At 32.1% G+C, this 25,689-nt stretch overlaps 1 protein-coding gene across 1 annotated transcript in view; it reads left to right on the top strand.

The window, feature by feature from the left end:
• Positions 1-25,689, top strand: part of LOC106460719 (ryanodine receptor-like) — a 210,205-nt gene that overhangs the window by 109,659 nt on the left and 74,857 nt on the right. Inside the window, exons 83-96 of the mRNA XM_022387498.1 lie at positions 1,133-1,201; positions 5,341-5,453; positions 14,712-14,805; positions 15,723-15,835; positions 16,221-16,275; positions 17,073-17,141; positions 18,394-18,414; positions 18,676-18,775; positions 20,141-20,220; positions 21,501-21,577; positions 22,019-22,173; positions 22,753-22,841; positions 23,652-23,708; positions 24,529-24,600. Coding sequence (XP_022243206.1) covers positions 1,133-1,201; positions 5,341-5,453; positions 14,712-14,805; positions 15,723-15,835; positions 16,221-16,275; positions 17,073-17,141; positions 18,394-18,414; positions 18,676-18,775; positions 20,141-20,220; positions 21,501-21,577; positions 22,019-22,173; positions 22,753-22,841; positions 23,652-23,708; positions 24,529-24,600 — 1,164 coding nt within the window. The remainder of the gene's footprint in view (positions 1-1,132; positions 1,202-5,340; positions 5,454-14,711; positions 14,806-15,722; positions 15,836-16,220; positions 16,276-17,072; positions 17,142-18,393; positions 18,415-18,675; positions 18,776-20,140; positions 20,221-21,500; positions 21,578-22,018; positions 22,174-22,752; positions 22,842-23,651; positions 23,709-24,528; positions 24,601-25,689) is intronic.

Below are 25,689 nucleotides of genomic sequence, written 5' to 3'. Positions count from 1 at the left end.
ATCCCCAAACTGCACTTTTTTGTATTCCCTAACATTAAAACAAACCCTTAGCTTAAAAAAAACTCCTTAATTGAATGTTCAGTAAATAGTTTTGACATGAAACAGCAAAGTAGGAAAGAAAGTGTAGAGTATACCTAATCTAGTTATAATATAATTATTGCAACAGTTGAGAACTAAATCTTATATAATTGAAAGTGTAGTGTTGTCAGGTGCTACTAAAATTCGGCTATTGTGAAAGACAATAATCATATATAACTTTTGTTGTTTCTTTGTGATTGTTTTATTTCTGCTTTGATCATTTATATTAAAGTGTTGAGGAAGTTTCTTTTAATTTTTCATTTCTTCTACCACAAGGCATGCCAGAAAAGTTTAACATTTTGTACATGTTTATTCCACATTGGTTTATTTTAACAGTGAACAAGCAAACAAATTTAACAACTTGTTTGTTTTAATGTTTCTTATTAGACATGTTTTATAACTTACCTGATATAATGTACTGTAAACAAAAAAACTACAAAGTCACTTTTATTACCTTTGTATGTGTTTGAAATATGAAATGTATTAATGTTTGATTTTCAAAGTTACTCTACGTTAGATTTTTATTAAGTTCCTTGCCTGATAAGGTTGCCTTAAAGCTTGTAAAATAGATATTTGGTGTGGAGGTTTTTCTAAGTAAAAGTATTTCTTTGTAACATGGTATAATGAATATAAAGCAAATGCACTTCAGATGTTAGCATTATTAAAATGTAACTGTTTTTATGAAATTAATACCTTAACGTTAGTTTGATCACAGAATTAAATGTAAAGAACTTTTATCAATTCACTAAACTGGAAATTTTGTTTTATGAATGTGTACATAATAGTTTGACTATTAATCTTTAAACATTTAACATCATTAATACTGAGTACACTTTTTATCAACTAAACGAGCATACTTACAACCACTTTATTATGCATTTAAAATAATTTGCATGCAACAAATATCAGTTCTTAATTTATTGTTTTTGTAAGTTATTACTTACTACTGTTTTTAAATTAAACTGCAAGTTATTGTTTTTTATAATAAGTCTGTTATGCTTCTATTTCTGTTTTTTGTTGCACAGTATTTTTGTTAAATTTATTGCATCTATAGATTGACTATCCTGATCGTCGGAAAGACAGAAAAAACTTCAGCATAATGCATGTTTTGGCTAATTTGGTTGTGAGTACTAAATTTGATGCATTTTTTATTAATGTGTTTTAAACTATACTACTCTGCTGTGTAACAAAGATAAACAGATTATTGCACATTAATTTGCTAAATCCTGTTTTGTTTTGTATGGAAAGCTTTAATAGTGTTTTTGAAATAAAACTTTTTTTTTTTTGTCTTACATTAACAACTGATGTGACTTTTGGTAATTTTGATTTGTTTTATTAGAATACAATATCATTTATGTAAGTATTTCTTAACTCGTATATATTTTTCTTTAAAAAAACTTTCATTTTTTTCAAAAATTGTTTTTCTAGAATAGTACAAATCTTTTCGTAGTTTTTGAGTTTCAATATATGCTTTTATTAATTTTTCTAAAAAATTGAAAATCTATTTTACATTTCATTATAACAAACTAGCAGTGACTAGAAATCATATTACATAAACTTCATTTATTTTTATATTTGAAACTAATCAAAATAAGCCAACATAGAATAATTCAAAGCTATGTTTAGCTTAATTGTTTTGTTCTGTAACCAACCTATTAAATAATCACTGCCTGGACTACTGTGGGAAATATTTTGTGACTTCCAAATATTATATATTTTCCCTCATCTACACGTGTTGCAAGCTTTTGTGTATATTATTTTTACTTGAATTCTAATATCTAGTTCAGTAATAATCGTTTCATATTGTTTTTATTTAATTTTCCAGTAAGCTGAACAATAAAAATAGTGTTAAATGGAAAATTAAAGAGAAAATGTTTACTGGCTTTTTACTTTCCAATGTCTGGTAAAGTCATTACATGTTAAATATCTTCATCTTACAGAATATGCAAAAAAGTAAATAATTTTTTAGAATCTCTCCTTTTCTCTTATAAAAATTAGTCCAAAAGTAATGTACATGCATGCATTGTAGACAGATATTAGGAATAAGCTTGTATCAGTATTACTGGCTGTTATTTGATTTACAGTACACTATGATTCCTAGACATGAGGCATTAAACATGCCTGTTATGTGATTTCTAATTTGTTTGTCTTCCCACAAAGTATTATGTGTTTTGTTATTATGTAGTTTTCTGCCAGTCTTTAGATAGGTAATTTAAGATTGTCTGTCTCAAGGAAGTCAGATTTTCTGAAACAGTACTACCTCTTATAATCCAAAGCTATCATGACCTTATTTGCCCTCTAAGCATTGCTAAACCATTTTTTGCTAATAGTGCACCAATCCATTATATTTTCATGCCATTTCAGAACATACATATCATGTGACTACCCTCCACCAATCATACTGCACCACCTATACTAGCACAGGTAGCTCACTTTACTATTCTAGCACAATCCTCACTTTCTCGATTAGCATTATAGTGTATAGACGTGTGTTTATTTTGATTCATGTACTGAGCCCACAATTACAATTTAACCATCTTAGTATGTACCAGAATTGTGAATCTGGTACCTGACTGCTTGTCTCTACCTTCAGAGTGATCCCTTCATCCTCAAGTATTTCAATTGGAGTGTTCTTGCCTAGGAACACTACATATAGATGTGTTAGCCATTCAATGGAATGCCAAACTAATTTTTGTTCTTCTGTTCCACACCCCTCAACTATGTGGGTTGGATGTGTTCAGTCAGGATTGGAGGTGGCCTTCATCTATATGTTTACCCTCCTCTCAGACTAATCCCCAGGGTCGTTTTCATCCTTCAGCCACTTCTTGTCGTGTTTTGCTAGTTGCTCTGTATTGGGCTCAGACATGGTTCTTTCTGTTCTGACCCTTAATGGAGCAGCAGCCCCTGCCCTTACCTCTGTCCAGGTCACTCCTCTGATAACTGTGATCAGATGTATTTCATTCAGACATCACCAAACCCCATCTTTACGTGTGGCTTTTGTCTGGTCCCTCGCCTCAGCTCAGGAATTCTCTCCTCGTGTCACATCTTTCCTTACCTGTATCAATCTGCCTTCCTCATTGCCTGTGTACCAGAGACATTGATCTACCTTCAGATGGTGGCCCTTTTGCCATGGCTTCTGTTCCTCATCTGTCCTAATTCTTTACCTGGTTGTTTAATCAGGGCTTGTCTGTGTCCACAGTTGTTAGTTGTTGGGCTGCTCTTCAAACACATTCTGGACCACACTTGGATTACTCCTATATACATCCAAGGCGCTTTCCCCTGGATGTTTCTTGCCTAGGTGGACCTCACTTGACCATAATATTATATATCCAAGACGCTTCCCCTGGATGTTTTTTATCTGGGCGGACCACACTTGTTGACCTCAAAAACTTATGCAAGGCACTTCCACCGCTGTCTTTGCCCAGATAGACAGCACTTGGCACAATCTGACATACCCCAAGGCACTTCTCCTGGATGTTTTTTGCCCAGGGAGACCACATTTGGGCTATTCATATACAGTTTATGATCCTTTAGCCCTAGCCACTTATGCCTATATGACATTATCTGGCACCTTACTGTGACTGATTATTCCTCAATCACATTCTAGGACCTACTAAATATGTGGACGAATAATGCACTATCTGTTGAGAACAGACTGATTCCGAATTATCAGACAAAATTTCATCTCACTACTTATTTATGATGCTTCTCCTGTTTTTTTTTTTAAGGGGAAGATTGCTCTTGTTGCTACCAATATCCTCAAAAAGATATCAATGGACTTGCTCCAATGTGACCCAGGACTCTTCCCTTGGCACGTAATTCTTCTGGCTTGTTGTTTGTATATCCACTCTATGCTGATTCACATCATAGTTATACCGCACTGCTCCAAAGCAAAGTGATGTACATCCTTTTTCTTGAGTCTATGGTGCCTGCCTCATACATTCTGCCCTATATATATTACTGTTTTGTTACTGGATGAGGAGCATACCTGTTTCAAAAGTAGTGCTATACTCCACTGGTGTGCCTTAGTTTCTTCGTCTGGCACACCTGTTCTTTTCAGGTGGTTTTTATCTGCTTATTTGAATACTATTGTGGCTTCACTGGCCCCTCCACCTTTCAATGTGGGATTCTAGCTTTGGGTGAGTGGAGGTAGTATGGTTTCAGAAGTTAACATTTTCTTACACTGAAAATGTATTTCTGATTGGTACTTCCCTCCTTTCACCCACCCTTCCTTTTCACTGATATGCTGGTGTTTTAGTTTGTAACTCCCAATTCTAGAAAGTGAGGATTGTGCTACAATAGTAGAGGGAGTTACCTGCTCTAGTATAGGTGGTACAGTATGATTGGCGGAGGGCAGTCATATGCACATGTTCTGAAATGGCCCAAAAATAAAGGGGTATAATAGACTGATGCCCTATTAGAGAAAAATGTTTTAGCAATGCTTAGAGTACAAATCAAGGTTGGGATAGCTTTGGGTGAGAGGAGGCAAGTACCTATTGGAAATACATTCTCAGCATAGGGAAATGTTAACGTTTGTTATATACTGTTGAATTTGATTTACTTTATTATTGATTTGAAGATTTGTAGTATTACTGGCTGTTATTCAATCTCTACCATTAAAGTATAATGCCCAGGCATATGAGATTAGGAAACACTTGTCATGTGATTTCTGATTTTTTTGCCTTTCCAAAGTTGCTGTTTCGGTAATAAATTTATATAGTTGTTTTTTGTACATCATTGGATGATAGCTCATTTAAAATATCTGTCTCAAGCAAGTATGCATTTTTGTTATGTGTGTTGTTTGATTTTATAATTTTTTTATAATTATTAAGACTTTCAGAATAAAATATTCAGTTTCATTTTTGTGAGTTTAAAGATCTACTTGTTCTATCATAATATCAACTGTAAATATTTGTTTAATTGTTTTCAGGGCAAGTTATAACATGTTCTGGTGTTTTGTCACAACCAACTTGTAAGATGCTATCAAAGTTACAATTAGTGTGTAATTGTAATAATTTTTTTATAAACTTATTGAAGAAAAATATTTGAATATTTGCAATTTGTATATCTATTTTGTTATTTATATTATTTTATTGTTTACAGTCTCCACGCTAATATTAATTATGATTTGGAATATTGCAAAATTTTTAGATTTCATCTGTCCTCAAGAATTTGTTATTTTGCTTTAATATATTTAATTTGCACTCTCTCTTTTTATTTAATACTTTATTTTATTTGCTTTTTCTGCAACCTCCTTGGTAGATTGACCACCCCCAAGGGCAGCAGAAAGGGGTGTGGCGCAGTGTGGTCTCAACACAGAGAAAACGTGCTGTAATTGCCTGTTTCCGAATGACCTCACTTCACAGTCTTCCTAGGTAATCAGTTCAGTCAGTGTTAGCCAATAATAGTTATCCTGGAAACATTCAGACATGCAAGAAAAATGTCTCTCTTCATATAACCCTAAATGCATGCTTTGCAAATTTCACTCTTTACCTGCATCTATTGATATGAAACAAATAACCACAATTAAATCTGTGCTCTGTAATAGAGTGTTGGGTCAGTAGTTTCTGCATAGTTCTGTGTATACAGTTATAATGCACAGAACCTTTTATGAAAGTATTCTAGCTGTGGTTTGGGTCTGAAAGTTTGTTTTTAAACTACCCATTTTCATGGAAGTCCCTCTATGCTTTGAAAAGCATAGAACATTGCTTTTTGGTTTTGCTTGGTATGTTTTTTCAAATTATTTGTTTTACTTTTTTTTTACACATTTGGTATTGTCTAATGTAATTTAATAGTGTTGTCTACTCATTACAAGATCTTTAATATTTATTTTTATTAGTTACTTTATAGACTTTCCAAAGGTTTGTTTGTTTGTGTGTGTGTTCCCCTATAATTAGGCACACAATTCCCGTCCAGCTCGAACAGGATGGCTGAAATTGTTGTCCACATCCAAGAAACGAGCTGCAATAGCCTGCTTGCTTAGTGTTCCTTTGTATAATGTTAAAAGGTAACGTCTTAAATTTTGATGAACCACATTACAGGTTGTATGCATGCAAAGTCTTCTATATGTTCATTAATCATATTATATAAAAATGACTGATATAAAGAAATGAAAGAAGAAGTTAACTTATAAATGTAGAAGAATTGTAACTGTAAATAACTAATTTTGTATCCATGCAAATTTTAATTGATATTAAGTATCAGTTTTTATAATATTGGCTGAGTTCACATTTAATTTCTTTTAAGACTCCCGGGCATCAAAAACTGACCCAAATTTTTGGGAAAAAATATCAGAGCTGAAAAAAGGATTTGAGGCACCAGACTATGTCACCATAATTCTATAATACATTCTAAAAAAGATTCTTTTTCTGATTGAAAAAATATACTCATAAATCAAATCGGTAAAATGCTTTGCAAGGAGCATAAACATAGAAAGAAAGGGGACTGCTTCGCCTATGTCACTTGTAGATGCTGCTTACCTTTGGAATCATGCTCGAATTAAAGCAAATGATATTAATTGTAAGCGAAGAAATGATGCTTAAAGTGGAGAAAGAAGAGTAATGAGAAGGACAAGTACCCTGAGAGGTCAAAATCGAATTAGATTAGAAGGAAACAAGGTGTATGATATTGATTCTGGAGAAGAAGGAAATGCTGAAGCCTTTAAAACCATTACTGCTATATTCAGTGCCTTGGGTATTACCAATTACACAGCTTTGGAATGTTTATCTATTGGTGGATATTAAGCTAATGCATTGCAAAGTGTCAGACAAAGACAGAGGGCTGTTCAAATATGCGCACAAATAACCAATAAGTTATTCCAACTTTTGTATCTGACCAGTTCATTTGAATTGAAGACATATTTTATCGAAAACTACAATCACTTGTTTGGTGCAGAAATATTTCTGTGGTTGTTCAAAGACGTACAATGAAAAGGATGCTTGCCAACAAATTAAATAGCCTAGCAGACCAACAAAAACAGCTTATAGCCGTTCAAAAGCACTCAATGGTCAAATGTGAAGTTTTCATCCATGAGAGAGACATTTTCTACTCTGGAATGTGGAACAGATCTGCCAAAGCACAATTATACTTTCCATGTGGACAGCAATTACATTCATTCAATGAAGCCTTCAAGTAAAACATGGTCAAACAAGGAATGTAAGGATTGACAACCATGTATTTTCAGATATGCCGGTTTATTAACATGGCAGATGGAGTATCGAAGACCTTCACAAAGCATTTCAGAACTCCTTTGATAGCCATGAACAGGTTGGGGTGGATACATTTTGCGATATTGTTAAGCTGCTGACAAAAAAGAGACGAAACGAAAGCTGATTTGTCTACCTACTAGATTTGATTAAAATATGTCAGTTTAGTATTTGAGTCCATGATGGCAAGATTAAGCAACATGAAGTATCCTGAAGAAATTGTGGCAAATGATATTCAAGCAAGCATTGAGAAAATCTTATATATTATGTCTGACATATGAGTACACACACACAAGTATTTGAGTTTGTCATCTGATGATCAGATTCATAGCTGTACGTTTGCAGTAGGTGGACGATGTGATCATGTTCACAACCACAGCTATTGTGTTAAGTGTAGCAAATGCATCAATTTTTTCGACACTTAGGTTAAGCCAATCTTGGTGCAGTCTGCCTCATTACTGGTGGATGATCTTGATATAACAGAGGAAGAAGAATCAATGTTAGCATCCATCCCGATTCTACAAAATATGACATTATGGTACATGGCCCATAGGGTTAGAGCAAAAGTTCAATTTAATGCGATCAACAAAGTTAAAGAAGAAATGAAAATTGATTCACCAATGATGCTTCTTGTGCTTGACCATAAGCAGAAGGTGTTACTCATGAAGTACAGAGAACGTCAAGTGGAGTACTTTGGTAAAAAGGGTATGTCATTGCTTGGTTCAATGAGGGTCAGATGGGTGTGTGACAATGAAGGTGTTCCTGGATTTCAGTACAAATTCGTTGATTATGTGGTGGAAGGATACACAGAACAAGATAATGTACAAGTTGGGGCTGTACGGAAAGAGATGTTATAGGGTGTTCGAAGAAATTATCTTGATATCCGTACAGTGATTCTTCAAAGTGACAATGCTACGTGCTTTGCCTCACAGGATCTGATCCCATATATATACATATATATACCATCTCAATGTTGGAATGCAGGCTTCCACTGATGGGCACATTTTCCATGTCGAGAAGTGGATTTATATGGAGGCTCAAACTGGTAGAGGGGGACTGGATACCCACTTTACATATTTGAATTTGTAGATGGAAATGACATGTCTACGGAAATAGACATTTACAATACCTTAACATTTAGAGATGGGATCGCAGGCATGACCAGAAAAGTACTTGATGCCAAGCTGTTGAATGGCCGAATGTTAGTGAAAAAGTTCAAAGCAAAAACTAGAAGCCGAAGCACGCATGAGGTTCAATGGTAGGTTAATGCTGCTAAAATCATTTGCTCATCCAATATATCCAAGGCAGAAGTTTTAGCATCAAAGCTTAATGTGTGTGGAGTAAATGAACTGAATATTGAAACGAGGTTGTCATTTACATACCCCAAGGCACCATTATTTACATCTGAACGACGTGCAAGTTCTGAGTTGAATGAACAAGATCAAGTTGGGATAACTGCTAAATCACTAGCTATTAGCCAAGCACTGTTTCTGGTCCACTGTAATCGTCCTGAAGTGGATATAAGCAGTGTAGGAGGTGAAGCATTGTCAGAAGGGTGGGCATGCTATCCAGAGAATACAAAAGATGAAATGCCCAGGGAGTGTGTGGAAAAGTTAATTGAGTTATACAAAATAGGAAAAAGAAACAAAAGTTGGAAAGTGTTCGGCGATAAAGCTTCAGGCCTTCTAGGAAATTGGCAAGATAGATTTCTTGTCACCGCTTCCAAAATAAAGGAATTATTTTCTTTAACTCCAGCTAAAATGAGAGTATTGATTGATAGTGATAGAACAATGCTCGAAGACGTAGTGAAGCTGAACATTCATGTATGCAGGAATAAATTGCTGTATCTTCTGCCTCACTTATTGATTTAGATATGAAAACAGATTAACTTAGCCCTCATGAACAGCAAAATCTGAAAAAAGATTCTGAATAGTGGAGTCAAGTAGTTTATTTTTACCAATCAGCACCTTCTGGGACATAATATTTCAAAATTTGGCACAAAGCCTAGAGGGGTCAGTTTTTCATGACCAGAGGTCTTAAATAATGCAATGTTTGCCAATTTAAACTAGGAGACACCAAATTAACTTGGCATAATTAAGTCCTTATATTCTGCTTTTAGTAATGATTTTATAACAAACTCTAAAATAACTATGAAAGGCCTTTAATCATAATCTTTTTGAAATTATGATATAGTACCAAACTCTGAAGCACTTTTTTCCTTGAATTATTATAATTCTTTTTGAATTGTATGTGTCCTAGTGACTATCATGCGGATGTGCAAATCAGAAGGTTTGACCTTCAATGTGCTACTGAACATACTGTGCACTTTCAGCTTTGGACATAGTATAAAAGTGACACTCATTTGTGCTATTTGGTTAAAAATTTAGATGATAAGCGCTGTTAACTTATTGTCTGTCCTCTTGTCAACAGCTTTAAATTAGGGACGGCTGTATCTGAGCCTTGGGGTCTCTTACTTAGCCATTAACCCTATATGTCTCATAAGGTACTATTTATGTTGAAAATACCTTTCATATTTACACCCTTGCTTTAGATTATCAACATTCCCATAGGGTGAGATGTAAGTTTGTTTAGATGAAGCAAGTATTTTCAAACTCGTCAACACTGAGCCTCTAAATCAGATTTCTGGATTTCATTCAAGATAAGCTGAAGATACATATTTAGCTAATAAAAACTATAACTCTGTCCTTCAGGTGTGCTTTATTTTCATATAATTAAGCTTGAAAATATTGCTGACCGCAATGGTACCCATCTGATGAAAGAATGCATTCTAATCATTATATGAAAGTGTGATATTCAGTTACACTAATGTCTGACAGGTAAGTTTAAATACATTAGGAAGTGTATTGTAGAGAATAATTTTGAACTTGTTCAGTAAAAGAAAGAAACAAACACATATTCGATTGACGAAGAACCCACCTTGAAACTAATAATGGTTGGAGACGGCTTGAATGGGTAATGAAGAAAAACTTTAATATAATTATTGAACAAACACATAATTCTTTGCTAGACTGAAAAATTTTTACTTTTGTATATTTCACATTTGTGTACATAATTAAGTGTACACTTCATGGTTTAAATAAGTAGTAAACAGTATGATTGTACTCTTGGACTTGCACTCTATCATCACATATTATTAACCAATATATACTTGCAGTACATGACATCACAATTCAGCAGCTAGCTTTATTACCTAATTATCAAATATTGTCATCAGTAACACTTTCTACACTTGCTAAGGTGCTTACAAAAGCTACTAAGAACCCACAAAAGAGTTTAAAGTACTCCAACTTGAACTATATCATAAACATAGAAGTAATAACTGATAGAAATAAACAGAATTAGCCAATTCTGACTCCTATAGTAACCATTTTTCAAGATATTCATAAGTGATGCAGAGTTTCAGTTTGTCGGTATGTTTGATGCATGTATACATGCTGTCATGTAATAGCAGTAACTCACAATTTACTTCATTGAGCTGTTGACATACAAGTCCAGCCAGAACAAAGTTATTTCTATACTGTAAGTTTATATACCACACCCATACCCAGTCACTAAGCTTGAATTTTCATTCCAGTACTATTTTCTCATAGTATCTCATTTTAGGTGCAGCTTCTTTACCCATTAGCTGCCACGTGATTATTTGTGCATCAACTTTTCTCTCAAACATAATGCAGTATATTCAGATAAAACTGAATATTCCTAAAACAATGGGATATGTATGCTGAATATTAGTGCATTTCTTTATTACTCTTACATTAAGTTCCATGAAATTCACTACCTGCAGAGCATTTCAATGCTGAAATTGAAGCATTCTCTTATAAGTATTAATGAAACTAGCAAGTGCTATGTATCTTAAGAAATATGTCACAAGTCAATTAACCTCCATTAACCCCATATTACAAAGTATTAATATCTAGGTCAAATCCTTTGTTTCCATTCACAAGTTGTTTATTTGTTTCCTTTGTGTAATTGATTCATGTGTCATATAACACTAATGAATGGCTTTTCAGCTAAAATTCTCATCAGCCAGAATTAACATTCATGCTGATACTACAGTATATAAATATACATTTGGAGAAAACACAACTTCCTCACTGCATCTAGAGAAGCTATATACACTCTTTAGGTGTAAAGAGGAGAATCCAGTGAGGACTGTATGGTATGCTTCATATAACTTTCACCACTTGGTCAGGTCAGATGAGTAATTCTTGTGGAACATCGGATGACATTTTGGTAACTCTGAAAAAAAAAGGGTTTCAACTTATTTTCAGACTTCAAAACATCATCTTCAGTTGTGCAAACTGTGGATGAGCTAGGTATTACATCTCTTATAGTGAAACTGCATGATAGCTTGGAAAAGTTAAGGTCACGATGCATTTTTGTTCCAGCTGATCTTACAGTCAACAAACCAACCTAACTCTAGGTAATCGAGTGGTAATCATACAATGTAGTGCATACGTTATACCATGCGATACCACACAATAACTTGGAGACAAACATTAGCTGAGTTTTCAAACTCTTACATATCATATCCAGATGTAGAATCTGTTGATGCACAAGGCAACAGCAGTCCTAGCTTCATGATAATAAAATGGAAATTACACAGTGCAGTACATACATTTTATGATGAACATCATTTGATATCATAGACAGCAAAGAATTCATCCACATAACCATCCTAGTTACTTGTAACTGTGGTTAATCCCAAATTTATTGATCATGAGGTCAGCTGATGGTCAGATCCATGGGTTCTTTACTTGGCTCATTTTAAATGGCCAGATTAGTTTTGATAACTATTTTCTTTTCTCCTGGGTTGAGGTTTCCCAAAGCAGCACTTTCATCTTCCTTTGATTTCTCAGTCTTCACATCTGACTCCAGGTCAAGCCAGCTCACAAAATGTTTGTCACTACCATATGGACACAGCTGACTGACATGCACTATGTGCTTTCAGTTACCTTGATAGCTTGATTGCTGTAACTCTTACATTAATGGACCAACTCATCATAGCAGAAGGTAATGTCCCATCTAGCCAGAGCCACAGTAGTACACTCATTCCCTCACTGTTTTATCATATTACCTCATTTGTCATATGGCATCATTTCCTGGCACATCAATTAATGTAGAACTTAACCACATCTCGTATTCCTGTTGGATATGTGCTCTAGTGGGAGGACCATACATCACATCTCCTGGGAGCATGACTTCCTGCCCAAATATGATCATGTTTGGAAAATAAACTTTTTATATTTGACCAGTTCACAATATGCCATCATGACATACAATAAGTTTTTGTCTCAGTCATTTTGGTGGGGATTAACAAACACATCTTCACCTATCACTTTGCAAAACTTATAGAAAAACTGGCTATTAGAATTAGCTCACTGTGAATCACTTCTGCGGCTCTAAGATTGCTTATTCAGTGCTCTGCCAACACATCAGACTGTGATGATATGGTGACCAATGGGTAAGCCTCAGCCAACTTCATGAAGTAGTTGATGGTCACATGCAAATACAAGTAACCTCATTCCATGTGTGAGAGTTGACCAGTAATATCCTGAGGAGAACCAACAACTCTTTGCTCTATTTTACTTGGTTTTTCTGGCTTTTTGTCTGGGTGGCAAACAACATACAGTGCTGACATCAGCACTGAATGTCTCAACTTAGATAAGCCAGTACAACTTCTCTCAATTGTTAGCACATGTGTGGATAACACCTTAATATCTTTCAGTCTTTTTTTAAGCAAAATCTGGAGAATCTCCTGCCTGAAAGCCCTTGGAATGACTAATTGCAACACAGGCTAAGTACCACGGTTCAGTGTTTGTTAGGGAAGCACAGCACACATTCGTGCTCTTCTAACTGCTTGTAGTAGTGCCATAGATTATGTGTATCCATGCTATGTTCCTTATTCTAATCTAGTTAGGCTTTACCATGCTGCACAGTAAGGAGCTTCAATGTTATATCGGATCATTCAGTTGCTCATTTTGGAGCTTCTAAAGTGTTAATTGTGGCATCCATCCATTAATGAAATCTCATGCTGTATGAGTTATTGTTACTGTGGCACTAACGATATCAGCTCTCACTTGGTGTCCATGGTCTGGACACTTAGTGAAAAGACAAGGGTATCCCCTTGTGCTGAGACAGTTTGTTGATGTTTCTGTGTTGCTGGCCCAGATGATGATGTATGACTAAATCATATTTTGTCAATGTTATTGATCAACCATTTCAGCAACACGTGGTTCACCTGAACTGTGAACTTTCTACTATATAAGTACTGTTTTGCAAAGACCATGCAAGTACAGGAAGTTTTTTGTAGATCATACAGCATCTGCTTTCCATGGCTGTGAGCATGCAACTGGCATATGCAATTACATATTATACTCCAACTTGCAAATGTGATAACACTACTTCAGTTCTACTATCACTGGGATTAGTATTTTACAAGAACTCACAGTCCTATTGTGGAAATGCCAGCATTGGATATTCTATTAAGTCATACTTCTTAAATGCTGTATCCAGCATACTATCATCCATTTCATATTTTTAAAGTTTGTCAAACATTTCAGTGACACATGGTCCATCAAACTGGTGAACTAATTTCAGAAAGATAGAAAGCACATAGGAAGCCTACATGCCACACATGAAATTCATGACTGTTTCATTCATTACACGAATACAGAAATTTAAACATATCAAAATATGTGTCATTTGAGTATTAGTTAGTCCTTATGAATATTAAGCTACCTTCAAAGTATAAAATAATATAGCCAATGTTGTACAGTAGAAATGCACTGAATTATCACTTGGTTACCCTCACTGCTAGCGGTATTTTTGGCTTTAATCACAATAACATCACATGAGGTTCAGCAAACTTAACAATTTATGTCAGTCATAAATCCATATACCAAGCTATAAATGCAAAACAATCTTAATAAGTGTAAAAGAACATAATAATTTTCAAAGTTATTTTGAATATTATTACCAGTAATATTAATATAAGCAACTTTAAAAAAAAAAATGGAGAATGTCATTACTTATCAAAGTTGATGTTCATATTAAAGGCTGTTTCAAATCTTCTAAAATGGCATGTAATTGATTGAATATGTTACTTACCTTACTGAATGTGTTATAGCATTAACAACTATAAGCCTTTAAAGAGTCCATATCTTCTTATGGTTTTTTTTCGTACTGTTTAAAGTAATTACATCTTTTAAGTGTAATTTTTATACTTCAACAGTTTGAAAGTGAATTTAAAGTTGGTGTATGTTTTCTTTAATGGGCAGAGCTGGATAGGAACAGGCTGTTTAGAAATAGGTTTTGGTCTACCAAATGGAGTTATGTTAGAAAAGTTATAAAATATTGAAGACCTAGGATTGAAAATGAAATCTTGCCCTTCTTTTTTCTTTAAAGGCATCGAGCCATCAATATCTTCCTGACAATGTACCGTGAGATCTGGTTAGAAGAAGAGAACAACGGTCATGAACAACTTATTGAAGATCTCACTGTAAGTTTATTGAGTAGTTAGCTGACTCAGTTTACATTATGTAATAAATTGAAGGTAATGTAACATGTTATAAGGTGCATTTGTTTTTAGATGTTGATGTGTTTTATTAGTTAATGTTTTGGGAAATATTATAACATATGGTGGATTTCCAGCAATTAGATTAATCTTTTTATAAGGTTTTTATAATATATGGCTTATATTCCACCTTTTCAACAAAACTTTAAAATTTGTTAAGGCACAGTCATAGAAGGTTTCTTGTTAAATTTCTGTAAAATGTCTTGTCTATGAAAACTAAGAAAGTTAATAATTTATCATAGAAGCTTTTGAATGGAAAGTTCATAAAGAAAAATGGCACTGCAGTAACAAATATGAAAATAACATGCTAGGCTTACTTGTATTCTCTAAAATGCTTGACAATTATATTAGTTCATGATAAGAGTTGTTCAAATTTAGTTTTTTCTGTTTGAGCCCTATAAAATTTTTATAGTTAAGTGTATATCAAGGGAAGAAATACTTGAATGTTATTTTTGTCTTATAGAGAAACTAATTACCTTGTATTGAGAAATATTACATTTCTCTGTGTGGTCCATAGTTAAAACTTCATTACTTCATATTTCCAAATTTGGATGTTTTATTCAATTTAGTCAGAACTTCTTTGTAGAATTGTAAAAAATATTTAAAGCAACAATTTATCAATATTTATGTCATCTGACAGTTTCATTTTCAGTGTTTCTAGTCTAAAGTCAAGAACAGAGTATTGTTTTAGGACTCTTCCCATTCAGACAGTGTTCATGTGAATTAGTGTGTGCATGTTATGTTAGCTTACTCTTAGTCAGAGAAATAAGTGTGTATTTTTAACAGACATACATCTAGTAAGATTCACTAACCAAAATAAACACTAAAACAATGATGTGCAGCAATCTTTTGAAGAAGCGGAAGAGAAACGTGGCCAGGTAGAGGAAGAAGACAAACCTGATCCTCTTGCTCAGCTCATTGTTGCTTTCTCCCGAAACGCTACAACAGAACACAGGTACAGTGTCATCAACTTTGTTTTTATTATATTAATTGGTAATTGTTAGAATATAGTGGATAGTGATCTTTGTAAAGTGACCTCGTTACTATGTCTCATGTTAAATAGTTAAGTTTTATTAAAGCCTGTTATTAAGTGTTTTACAGCTTAATACTTTCCTGAATAGATCATTCCTCTACCCAACCACCTTACACTAACCATAGGATTTAATTTAAACTCAGCAATATTTTGAAGAAACTTTTAAGTTATACTTTTATATATGGTTTAGCTGTTCAGTATTTTAAAACATTTATTTTCTTATTTTTGAAGATTGGAGAAATATTTTTTCCATATAATTTAGTTTATGTTTTATAAGCATCATAACAGTACCTTATTTTCTGTACAGTGGAACAATAACAGAAGATGATTTGTACATGCAGTATGCTATTATTCTTGGTGAAGTGAGTACAATGTTGTAATCTGGTTAATGTTCATCTTTCTTATTTATTATATCTCAAAATATTAAACATTTTTTAAAGATATATAAATACACGTTTTAACTTTAATTCAGCAAACTTTCTGCAGTAACAGACATCTAGAGTTAAGTGTGAATTAATAATTATCTAATATTTTTGTAAGATACATACAGAATAATATCCTGCTGTTCAGTGAAAGTAAATTAAAGTTTAGTTTTATAAAACCAAATAGGATGTTAGGATGAAAAAAGAAGAGAGTATAACAAAACATTAAACTAATAGATTCATATTTTAGTGTAATGTTTTGTATGCATTCAGTAAATAGTTTAGGAAAAACAGTATGTTTTATTACATAAGTTTGAAAGTCTACCTGCACTTTCATTAAAGTAAAGTAAAGGTGAAGTAAATTTACAAAAATTCAATAACTTTGATATCATAACTTGAGTCTTTGGCTCTTTGAATAATGGCAATGACCATTAATACTGGTTACATGTTAGAATTAGTTGTGTATAAATAGGAAAACATGGTTATTTATCTGATATTCTGTTTAGATGTATACATATTAGTTTGTGCTTTGTATTTTCTCATCATGCAAGTAAAATGCTTTTGTGAAAGTAGTTTGGATATGAGAGATACCAATCTGTAAGTTCATTATTTTAAATTTGTGCAAAAGGTACTAAAGATTCATTTTTGTAATGAACTTTTGAGACATTTAAATATTTTCTTTCTTCATTCTAATCTAGTAGAGATAACTCTCACAAATTACAATCTAATTGTTTTAGAGCTGTGGTGGTGCAGAAGAAGAGGAGGAAGAGGAAGGAGGAGACGATGAGGCAGGACCATCTATACATGTGAGTTTTTAACATGTTTTGCATACATTTTTTACTGATTAACGTTTCATGAATGTGATAACTCCTGTAATCTAAAGCTACTGAGATATTGTTCTTATATCTGAAAATGATGACACCATATGTTACTTCCTAGTAATTCTTGAATGTGTCTTATTCTTGCTCTAACATTGAAAACTGTAATTGTGCATCAAGATATTTGAATGTAACTCAGTTTCAGTTGCTAGAAACAATATTTTTATTTTAAGCTTATTCTTGTATTCTGTAGTAGAGAGATAATTTTTTTGGAACATAAACCCTGGACATAGGAACTATAAGTGCTTGCACCCTACTTTATTTTAGGTGCAACGTAAACTAGGATGATGGTGATGACTCATAACTTGTTACTTCAAAGAAACTGGCTTTATTTCACTTTATTTGCAGTTATGATTCATGTGGAAGCACCAGTAATGGAGGGCACATTCAGCCACTAATATTTTTGGAAACAGTTATTTAACTGCTGAAGAATTATTTTTTATGATATTTGTCATACAAGAAATTAAAATATTTACTCTTCTTTGTTTAATATGCTAATTATGTTAAAAGTTATGAAAGTTTGTTTGATTAAACTAAAGCACAAAGCTACACAATGGACTATCTGTGTTCTGCCCACCATGGGTATCAAAACCCAGTTTCTAGCTATGTAAGTCTGCAGACATACCGCTGTGCCACTGGGGGGCATTATGAAAGTAAATAAACTTAATGTGCTTAAAGCAGTTTTTTTATTACCTATTAAATAATGGAATGTTCTTATTTATTGTTTTCATTTTAGATTTGGGCATGATGTTTTGTTTTTTATTGGATATTTCTTTAAAATTACAAAAACAAACTTGTATCATATGTTTTTGAGTCAGCCACACAATGAGCTTATGTATGTATATGTGTGTGTGAGATACAGAGCTAACTCTCTATCAAAACAGTCTCTCAAGTTTGTGATGGAGATATATTTGGGTAGTCAGTGTGTCCTTTATTCATTGCATCATCTTTAACAAGCTCATTTATATGACCATTGCCTTAAGATATGTTCCATGATACAACTTATTATATGTACTGCTGTGTTCATAAAACATTACAAATCAGGTGAAATATAAATAGAGTTGGTACATTTCACTCAAAAACATTACTTGTTAATAAATTATTTGATAGAGAAAATGAAATATTGTCCACCAAAACATTACTCTGTGTCTACCTTTTCATGCTGCATTTTTGTGGATAGAAAAAAATTGGTCTTATGATGGTAGGTGTAGAAGAAATGATTTTTTGATATTTCAAATCGCTTAATTTTGTAAATAGATAATTATAAATCAAAATATAAATCTTATCTCATAATGCCTGTAATGTTATTTTGTTTTTAAGTAAAGAAATTTATTTTATGTAAAAGGCTTAAATGTTTTATTTTAGCAAACTATTATGTAAAACCATTAATAATGCAGTAAGTACATTTTCAAATAAATAGTTTTTACTTTATACTTACCCTTAGTATATGTAAACTGTATAGGAACAAGAGATGGAAAAACAAAAAACACTTTTCCAACAAGCACGACTTGCTGATCGGGGAGTGGCGGAGATGGTGCTTTTGTACATATCAGCTTGCAAAGGTTAGTTAAACATTATAATGTTTACTTTTCACTTTCTGCAACTATATATATATTACATAAATTACAACAATTAAGTTGAAATGATGTAAAATGTCTATTTACATGACGATATTTATAACATTTTGTGAGATATATTACTTTACTTAAACTGTTTGAAACACCAAAAATTTTTAATTATAAAAAATAAGTTTAAGAGCTGTTGTTTCTCGCACTTATATACCTACCTAGAGATATACTTATCCACTGATGCAAATGTTCTGAAGAATAAACACTCAGGTCAAGCTTTAAAGTTGATTTAGATTGCATGGAAATCCTTCCAGTGTTCTATATGATAACTCAATAAAGTGGAGATTATAGCTTTTGGCATTCAGTTTGGTTAGAATACCTACATTGCAAATATTTTTTACTTTATATAATACCAACATAATATTTAATAGTTTCTTGCTCAGTATCAGTTTTAATTTCTTTAGAAAATTATGAAAGTGATCTGCCACTTCTAACATTACATGTGCATATAAACTGGAGCTGTTGACTGTAGACTTTTTTCACATTGTATGAGAGTCACCTTCTTTATTTTTAAAAATTAAGGGAGCTTGAGAAATCTTTAAAATTACTAATATAAAGTAAAGTAAATGTATGAAAGTAATGTTATATCTAGAAGTTGATTAGATAATGATATTACTTCTTTCTAATTTGGATAAAGTAATAAATATTAAGACAGTATTTGCCCCCCAGTAGCTCAGTGGTAAGTTTCTAGATTTATGACACTAAACATCAGATTTCAATACCCATGGTGGGCACAGTTCAAATAATCCATTATGTAACATTTTGCTTAACAACATACAAACAAACAAAACAGTATTGGATTCGATTTTTGATAAATACCCCTTAAAGTTTTACTCTTATATCCTAAATCTTTTCCTCATTTCCTTTGATCCACAATGTATTATAATTAGCAGTGTAAGTGAAAAGTGAATCAGTTTTTACCAGCTGGCTAAAATAATTACTCTTTCATTTAATGTTTAGGGTGCTTCAAACATATTCACTGTTCTTTAAGTCAGTTAATACATATAACAAAATGTTATGTAAATAGCATGGTTTATATTAATTTCGTCTTAATTGTTGTAATTTATTTAGTATATTCTGAGTATGCTAATTTGATTTTATATTTATTTTAGTTTTGAGAATCTTATAGCTTTAACTGAAAGCTGGAAGATAAATCTCTGGCAGAAATTTTATCTTAATTAGAAAGTTAATTTTTTTATAAAATCAAAATAATTTTAAAATCATTTCCAAATTTTAGACACACACACTAAAAAGCTTTCTTGGACTGTTGATAATAAACTAACTTATTATGGTTCACAGGAATTCAAGGACCAATGGTCATAAACAGTTTGAAGCTGGGGATCTCACTGTTACGTGGAGGTAACATTGATGTTCAAATGGTGAGTACCCTATTATATTATAAGATGTCTTTCTTTTTTAACTAAGAAGCTGTACAAAGCTAACTTTTATTATTCATGATAATAACAGATTAGTGATAGTAAAATGTTGAAATGTCACTTAATAAATGTATTGAACTTAATATGTGCATGTGTCAATGTAATGAAACAGCAGTTCAAATGCCGACAGACCACTGAAGACTAGAATAATTGAGACATTTTTAATCTGGAAAGCTTAGTGCACTGAGCTTTGTATTTGGAGTTCAAATGATATAAAAATTAAGTAGGCATTAAGTTAGACCTTTTGTATGCAGAAATACTACATGTTTTCCACCTTCTTGTTCAGCAGAAAAAGTTTTTTACATATAAATGTGTGTAGTTTTAACACAGAACATTGGTCAAGGAAGTGAATAAATTCCTTTAATCCCAGTTAACTACTGAACTGAGTCATTCATCTATGGTCTTTTATGGGAAAGATTGCTTCAAAGTATGTTACAATATGTGAAAGTAGATGGTGATCTTTTCCACTAGTGGGTCAGGTGATCCTTTAAGGATACAACCTTGATTATCTTTCATTGGGAATGACCAACAGTGATGGGGGTATCACATGTTCCCTGAGAAGAATAACGTTATTGTTTCATGTACATAATGTTATTTTTTCATACTCTGGAATGGATTTAAAGAGATTTCTTCTTCTTCACAGTGATATCTAGAAGCTCCAGTAGAGACACTGCCCTTCGTCACCTTTGACTGTGTATATTTCACATTGTTATACACTGTTCCCTACCTATTTTATTCTTTACTAGTCAGTCAGAGTCATAGAATTCAGTTTTAACTGTGCATAACATGTTCTGTAAAATCTCCAGTTATTTTTATGAAACTTACCTGATTACTCCAAGGGAAATCAGTGTACCTGAGAATATCAAAGGCCTCATTAGAAACTGCACGATTCTGTAGTTCCTTATTCACAAAGATTATTTAGGAATGGTTACAGAAAAGTTTATATTTTAACATTAACCTAATAAAATATATACTTGTCACAGAGAAGTATTTTATTAAATAACCTAGTATTATTTCAGTTAAAATAATTTATATATTAATTATAGTTCTACAGAACAACATAAACTAGCAGTTTCAATTATGCTGGTAACAAAACAGAATTCATGTCATGAATTACTGTGTATTAGTGGCTTATTTCAAGTGGTACACATACCATGCATTTGTGCATTTTTTGTAGTATTTGAATGTACATATTATTGTGTATTTTTTACTTTAATCTTTAGCGTATGTTGAAACACCTAAAAGAGAAGAAAGATGTTGGATTCTTTACATCTATAGCTGGTCTCATGAACTCCTGCAGGTGAGTTTCTAGTTACTACTGAACTTTTTTAGCCTAAAATATATCTTAGCTTTCTTTTATATGGTTTTTACAGTAAATTTAATAAATATTGAAATATCTTATAAGACTTTCAATGTTACTTCATGTACTGCATTTGTAATATTTTGTGCTCTGTGATCAGTCCCTCATAAACTTTAAGCCTAAAATGTTATTAAATATTCAATTAAATTGGAAGAAGAAACTCATCAAAGAAGTCTCAAACATTCAATATAAGAAACAAAATTTATAAATGAATTGGCTTAAATATAATAATAGTAATAAAATATATATTTTTGTTTATTCAGATATCACTATTGTGTGGTGAATTTATGTTTCTTGAGATCATTATGTTATTTCTTCCCATTCCAAAATGTGGCATCAGAATATAACACATTTGTTCCTTAAATACATTACTTTTGACAGCGTGCTTGACCTGGATGCCTTTGAGCGGACTCAGAAAGCTGAGGGTCTTGGCGTTGGCTCAGAAGGAACTGCTGGAGAGAAGAACATGCACGATGCTGAATTCACCTGTAAGCTTTTCCGTTTTCTTCAGCTACTCTGTGAAGGGCATAACTTAGGTAAGTTGGAAATCTAAAAGTGAATTATGAGAAACGTGGTTTCTGAAGTAGCATAATTACCTGTGTTTATTCACTTGTAGTTTGATATTTAATGTCTTAGGACATTTCATATGTTTATGTATTTTATGAACCATTTAGTAATTTAATAAAAAGAACTTGTTTTGTGTTTAAATATAGCTAATAATGAAACACACAGTTTTTTTGACAAAGAAACCTAACATCATCTAATAATGTGAAGTTAACTGTCATCATGTTGTACTTGTTTTATTTTTTACCTACTTTACCACATTTTGGCAATTTTTAAGTATGTTTATCTGTTATACTAATTGACCTCAATACATTTATAGGAAACGTCATGAAAAGAAATAAACACAAATATAACTATGACTTCTTTGATAAGTTCAAATAAAAGCTAACATTTTTCAGATCAGAACTAAATGAATACTAACATACATATCTCCTTATAAATTTTATGTTTAACTTATATTAATTTTACATCAATTTTTATTCATTCTGGAAAATAAAAATTCGAAACTATTATGCAAGTTTCAAATATATAAACCTTGTATATTTTTCTAGAATTTCAAAACTACCTGCGAACCCAAGCAGGCAACACAACAACTGTCAATATTGTTATCAGTACTGTTGACTACTTATTGAGATTACAGGTTAGCTTGTTGTTGTTTTTTTATCTTAAAATGAAATGCATATTATTATTAGTAGATTTCTAATGATATGTAGTTGAACAAACTTTATGTATTCATTATCTCTTTTCTTTAACAATTTGAAAGGTTAATATTTAACTTTAAAACAGTAATTATTATAAGTGTAATTAGTCCATTGCAACTTAATGTTTAGAAAAAATTTTGGAAGGTTTAATTTGCTATAGCAATCTTTTATTTGGTTGATGGAGGACATTGTAAGAAATTTAATCTCAAAGGTTTCTGAACTTGACGGTGATCTACGTTTGAGTAGTTATTCCTAGTCAGTTATTATATCTAAATGTAGCTTTAGTTTTTTCATACACTTTCTCTTGGTTTTCTTCATAGTAAAAAGATATATTTTAATGATAATAAACACAAGATATTAGCAACTAACTTGTGTTTTGAAAAATATAATGTTCTCCAGTTCACAATTTTCCTACAAAATTTAAATGTTTATTAAAAGTTTATTTTAGAAGAAGAAAAAAATACTTTACTATTTTGTCTGTAAATTTACTGTAAAAGTAAATCAAGTTTGATCGCTAATTACAAAATATTACTATGTTTCCATTATTATTCTTGCCAGTCTGCATTGTCTCTTCTCGTTTAACAACTGAATTTTGTAAGATAGACAAAATTTGATTCTTAAAGTAATAACCTAACTTCTGCTATTGGTATACGGAAACAATACAAAGCTTTCAGTACATGTAATTATGGTAGTTAAATTGTTAGCATTTTGTTCTTCATTTTATCTTTTTGTTTTTCTAATTACTCCAGGAGTCAGTCATGGACTTTTATTGGCATTACTCTAGTAAGGAGGTCATTGACCAACCTGTAAGTTTTCTTTTTCTCATCAGATTTTTATTGTAATTATTTTTACATTTGTCATATTTTGAAAACAAAATATATATGAAAGAATTTATGTAATAATAAAAAAATTTATTTTTGTATATTTTCATGAAATGAATCTGTTTGTGTTTAAGTTTGATTAGTGCTTTAAATTATGACTTTTAAACTTTCGAAAGTTTTTAGAGCATAGAGATAAACATTATATTTACTGTACTTTATTGGTCCAGATTTTTCATGTAGAAAACCCTCTTTTTACAGAGCCAGAGATTATTCTTCTTTTAGTAACTTTGTTTTCTTAATATTTGTTTTTGAGACAGTTGTGTATATTTTGTTACATTAAAAAAACAAGTTATGCAGATAAACGTTTATAGTTAGTTTAATTTAATTACTGCAGCCATCTATGCCATTTTATTTCAAAGAATGTCTAAGGTTGACCCATTTTACTATGGAATTTTTATTATTACAATTTTCACCATAATAAGAAATATTTGTTTTGAAGAAAAAAAAGAGAGAGAGAGAGAAAATTAGTTTTGATCCAGCTGTGAAGTTGGACACCTTCAAATGCATTTAGTTTTGTTTTTGCATTAAAAAAACGTAGGTGGGTGTATCATCTAAAGATTATGATAAATAACTTTCCTCACTTTAAAGCCAATTTGGTTCACCAGCCAGTGTTACAAGTTATTGATCTAATTTGGCTAGTGAAGTACTCTAGGATGTTGATTGTCTTTACATTAATTACAGAGACTTGTTTATTGTACTTATGAAAATATTTTTATTTCCTTATTAATTTAAATGATATTTCTAGGGCAAAGACAACTTTTGCAAAGCTATAACTGTGGCCAAACAAGTATTCAACACTTTAACAGAGTTTATTCAGGTGAGAAATATTTGGACTATGTTGAGTGCACTTTACATGATGTTCTATATATATGTATATATTTATTATTTTATGTGTGTGAATGCTGTTAAAGAAGGCTAAGCATAATTTCTTACCTCTTTATTTAAAATGGCCAATAATGGCCCAGTGGTTAGTTTCAGACTGTGGATCTGAGGTTCCATGATTGGTGTTCCATTACAACAACAACAAAATCACTCTTCACTTTTTGTAACTGTGAGTGCAATATAGGAGTGATGGTAAAATCCTGTTATTTGATCTGACAAGAGTTGTTGGTGGGTGGCATTAACTAGCTGTCTTGCCTCTGCTGTATCACTTCAAAATCTGGGAAGACTAGTGCAGGTGACCCTCAATAAAACAAACAAAATCTTTATGTAAAATAAAATACTTTAACCCTCTTATTAAGTTTCAAGTCCATTTGATGCTAGTTATGTGATAATATTATGGTGCAATAGAATATATACATTTGGGTTTAATATAATGAATTTACATTAATTTCTAATGTTTAATATAAATGAGTAAAAGCATGCAAAGGAAAAATGTTTTATGAAGTTAAGACTCTTTCAATTTGTTTTAAATTGTATGTGTTCAGTGTGAGCCAAACCATGACATATAGAAGAGTTAATATCACAGAATAAGTTTTTAAGCTTTAATTTATATCTAAGTTAGATAATTATATATAGAAATGTATGTTAATATTTTTAAGAGGCTGGTTTATATACCATTCAAATTTTTAATTGACCGTTTCCTTCCCAATGATACCAAATGGAATCACAGGACAATGATGCTAATCCCTATGAAAACCATTGGAGCACAATATTGACTTTTAATCAAAATCAATCCATCTGGTGATTGAAATTGTATAAATATAAAAATAATTTTCAGTCAGAAGGTCATGGCCAAGTGGTTAGGGAACTTGACTCGCAATCTGCGGGTTCGAATCCCCGTCACACCAAACATGCTCACCCTTTCAACCATGGGAGCATTATAATGTGACGGTCAATCCCACTATTCGTTGCTAAAAGAGTTGACGGTGGTTGGTGATGACTAGCTGCCTTCCCTCTAGTCTTA

This window comes from Limulus polyphemus, unplaced genomic scaffold, assembly GCF_000517525.1.
Source record: "Limulus polyphemus unplaced genomic scaffold, Limulus_polyphemus-2.1.2 Scaffold822, whole genome shotgun sequence".
Classification (NCBI taxonomy): domain Eukaryota; kingdom Metazoa; phylum Arthropoda; class Merostomata; order Xiphosura; family Limulidae; genus Limulus; species Limulus polyphemus.
Note: the sequence above shows the minus strand (reverse complement) of the source record. Positions and strands in the feature narration are given on the sequence as shown.